Source organism: Archocentrus centrarchus, unplaced genomic scaffold (genome assembly GCF_007364275.1).
Source record: "Archocentrus centrarchus isolate MPI-CPG fArcCen1 unplaced genomic scaffold, fArcCen1 scaffold_117_ctg1, whole genome shotgun sequence".
Taxonomy (NCBI): domain Eukaryota; kingdom Metazoa; phylum Chordata; class Actinopteri; order Cichliformes; family Cichlidae; genus Archocentrus; species Archocentrus centrarchus.
Window position 1 is genome coordinate 83,474 of NW_022060163.1, and position 3,150 is coordinate 86,623.

A 3,150-nucleotide genomic window follows, 5' to 3' on the forward strand; every position below is an offset into this window, starting at 1 on the left:
TCTAACAACAAAGGAAAAATTCTACAAACACATTGAGAATTCTAAGCTCAAAGCCAGTATTCAAAGATCATATTCAGAATTGTGAGAACAATGTCTTAATTCTAGCAGTGCACTGAGACTTTTAATATCAAAGCTAGTATTAAAGAAAGATCAAATTAAGAATTTTCACAACAAAGAAAGAATTCTACCAACACATTGAGAATTCTAAGGTTCTAAGAATATTCTAAGAATTGTCACAACAAAGGAAGAATTCTACCAACACATTGAGAATTCTAAGCTTCTAAGAATTGTCACAACAAAGGAAGAATTCTACCAACTCACTGAGAATTCTAAGCTTCTAAGAATTGTCACAACAAAGGAAGAATTCTACCAACTCACTGAGAATTCTAAGCTTCTAAGAATTCTAAGAATTGTCACAACAAAGGAAGCATTCTACCAACACACTGAGAATTCTAAGCTTCTAAGAATTGTCACAACATAAGAAGAATTCTACCAACAAACTGAGAATTCTAAGCTCAAAGCCAGTATTCAAAGATCATATTCAGAATTGTGAGACCAATCTCTTAATTCTACCAGTGCACTGAGAATTCTAATATCAAAGCTAGTATTAAAGAAAGATCAAATTAAGAATTGTCACAACAAAAGAAGAATTCTACCAACACATTGAGAATTCTAAGGTTCTAAGAATATTCTAAGAATTGTCACAACAAAGGAAGAATTCTACAAACACATTGAGAATTCTAAGCTTCTAAGAATTGTCACAACAAAAGAAGAATTCTACCAACACACTGAGAATTCTAAGCTCAAAGCCAGTATTCAAAGATCATATTCAGAATTGTGAGAACAATGTATTAATTCTAGCAGTGCACTGAGAGTTCTAATATCAAAGCTAGTAGTAGCCCCTTAAAGCCTGACCCATCAAAAAATAGTCAGAAAATTCTAATTTTTTAGAATTGACATGTTTATTAGGCCTTTAAACAAAATCCAAAAAAAATTTGTTGCCACATCACTTTGTTTATGATATTTTTAATGTATCACATCTGATACACTAGGTTTTTTTGGTAACATTTTGCTCACAACAATGTTAATTTAAGGAACAAAAGACTGTTTTGCCCATAACATTTAACAAGTTTAGAACACTCTAGGCAGTTTACTTCTTTTGTTTTTTTTTTTACATTGAACCTTTTACAGCCATTTATTTCACTTGGTGGTAGGCACAAAAACAGTTTCTGTCCTTGTTCAGGCACAGATGTTCCTTACACTTTGCACAGTACACATGTGAAAAGTGATTTCCAGTGCAGTGCTTGGATCTCTGCCGGGTTTCCCATGTTGGAAAATGATCAGTGCCATCCTTTCTCACATCAAGAGGGACACTGCAGCTTGGCCTTTTACGGGGTGGTGTTGGAGTTGCTTCTGAAAAGGACAGTGGTCTGCCACACCTGATTTTGACCTTTCCTGCGGTTGTGAGAGAAGTGCCAACCAAAGCCTGAAATCTTCGCAAAGCCATTGGTTTCATTTTAGGTTGTAGCTTCTTTTGATCTCTTCTGTAGAGGTTCCAAGCGTTGATGACTGCTACAGTAACAGTGTGCCACCAGATGTACATGTACCATCTGCGGGATCTGAAGCTGAACTTGTAAAGTGCAGACAGCATGTCAAGGAGATCAACACCTCCCATGAACTTGTTATATGTTTCAACAATGGCTGGTCTGGGAACCATCACATGAGTTTTGGACTTGCGATCCCAGCGTTTCACGTTTCCCACAGGTTCAATGCCGACATAAGAGGAAATCAGGTTCACTGCTTTGTTGTCATACCATCTCACAATGATGTTGTTGTCTTGATTCACTCTGAAGTCCATTGACCCTCTTCCACTTTTCTTCATTTCTTTTTCATCTTTCATGACGCAGTCTTTCATCCTGTTCATGCGGATTGTGCCGATGTAGTGGATTCCTCTGTCTTTTAGATGTTGGACCAGAGGAACTGATGTAAAGTAGTCCGCAAAGACTTTGTGATTTCTTCCTGCAGGAAGTGTTGATGTCATTTTCAGCACAATTTCTCCAGTAACACCAACTTCAGACTTCTCTCTGTTTGGGTTTTCTGCACCTTGACAAATATCAAAGTCATAAAGAAAGCCACTCTGTCCAGCTCGTCCCCACATTTTGAAACCCCATTTGTGAGGGTTTGCAGGCATGTAGACACGTAGATGAGACTTTCCCTTAAATGGTACCATAATTTTATCAACTGCATGGCATTCTTCAGGAGGAATGCAGAGAAACTGTTTTTGCAGTTTTTGTAACCATGGCCTGAGCTTCCACAATTTGTCTTTCTTTGCATCATCAGATGCACTGAGGTTGTCCTGAAAGTGAATCAGTGTCAGCAATTTCAGAAACCGATCTCGAGATATCACATCACAAACTGCGGGGAGCTTTGTTTCCATCTCCCAGTAGGCTCTCACACTGGGCATTTGTACTAGCCCCATATGCATGTACATGCCTAGAACCTGCTCAATCTCTTTGGCATTTGTGTTTATTGACTTGCCCTGCTTCTGTACACTGTACATGTTTGTTTGTTCAGCAATTTCCTGTAGCATTTCATCAGTAACAAACTGTTTGAAGTACATGTATGGTGTCATGTCACACCTTTGCTCTGTGTCTTCCTCAACACTTGGAATGAAATCGACAGATGGAGCTTGATATTGTATTTTTCTCCATCTGTATTTTTTGTGTTTTGCCTTGCCCTTCACTGACTCATTACTGATTGTGTCCAGAGTTGTTCTTGAGACCTCAACCTCCATACTTGTCTGGGCTATACTTTCATCCTGATAGCCTTCCTCATCACTGCTAGCTGAACTTCCATCATCTTCATCATGCATGGCCGAGGAGTCCATTCCTCCTCCTCTTCCTCTTCCTCATCTTCTCCTAACTGTTCTATGTCACTTGAATTTCCATCTATTATCATATTGATGACATTTTCAATGTACTTTCTTTTTCTCTCTTCTTCCTCAAGTCTCTTTGACATCTAAAAATACACACGTAAATAATTCGTCAGCACAGCATAGAGATGATAATTTCAAAGGAACCCATTGGAAGATACCCAAAATGTATTTTCAAATGGCATTTCAGTGATTAACCAGTTTATATCAATCATCAA

General features: G+C 38.1%; 1 protein-coding gene across 1 annotated transcript; it reads right to left on the reverse strand.

The window, feature by feature from the left end:
* Positions 1–1,195: 1,195 nt before the first annotated feature.
* Positions 1,196–2,887, reverse strand: LOC115775397 (piggyBac transposable element-derived protein 3-like). Its single transcript, XM_030722929.1, has one exon. It carries the CDS (start codon positions 2,885–2,887, stop codon positions 1,196–1,198), a length of 1,692 nt encoding a protein of 563 aa, XP_030578789.1.
* Positions 2,888–3,150: the final 263 nt, after the last annotated feature.

Coding starts and splice junctions, on each gene's coding strand:
- LOC115775397 (XM_030722929.1), bottom strand. CDS start 2,887: ATGGACTCCTCGGCCATGCATGATGAAGATGATGGAAGTTCAGCTAGC.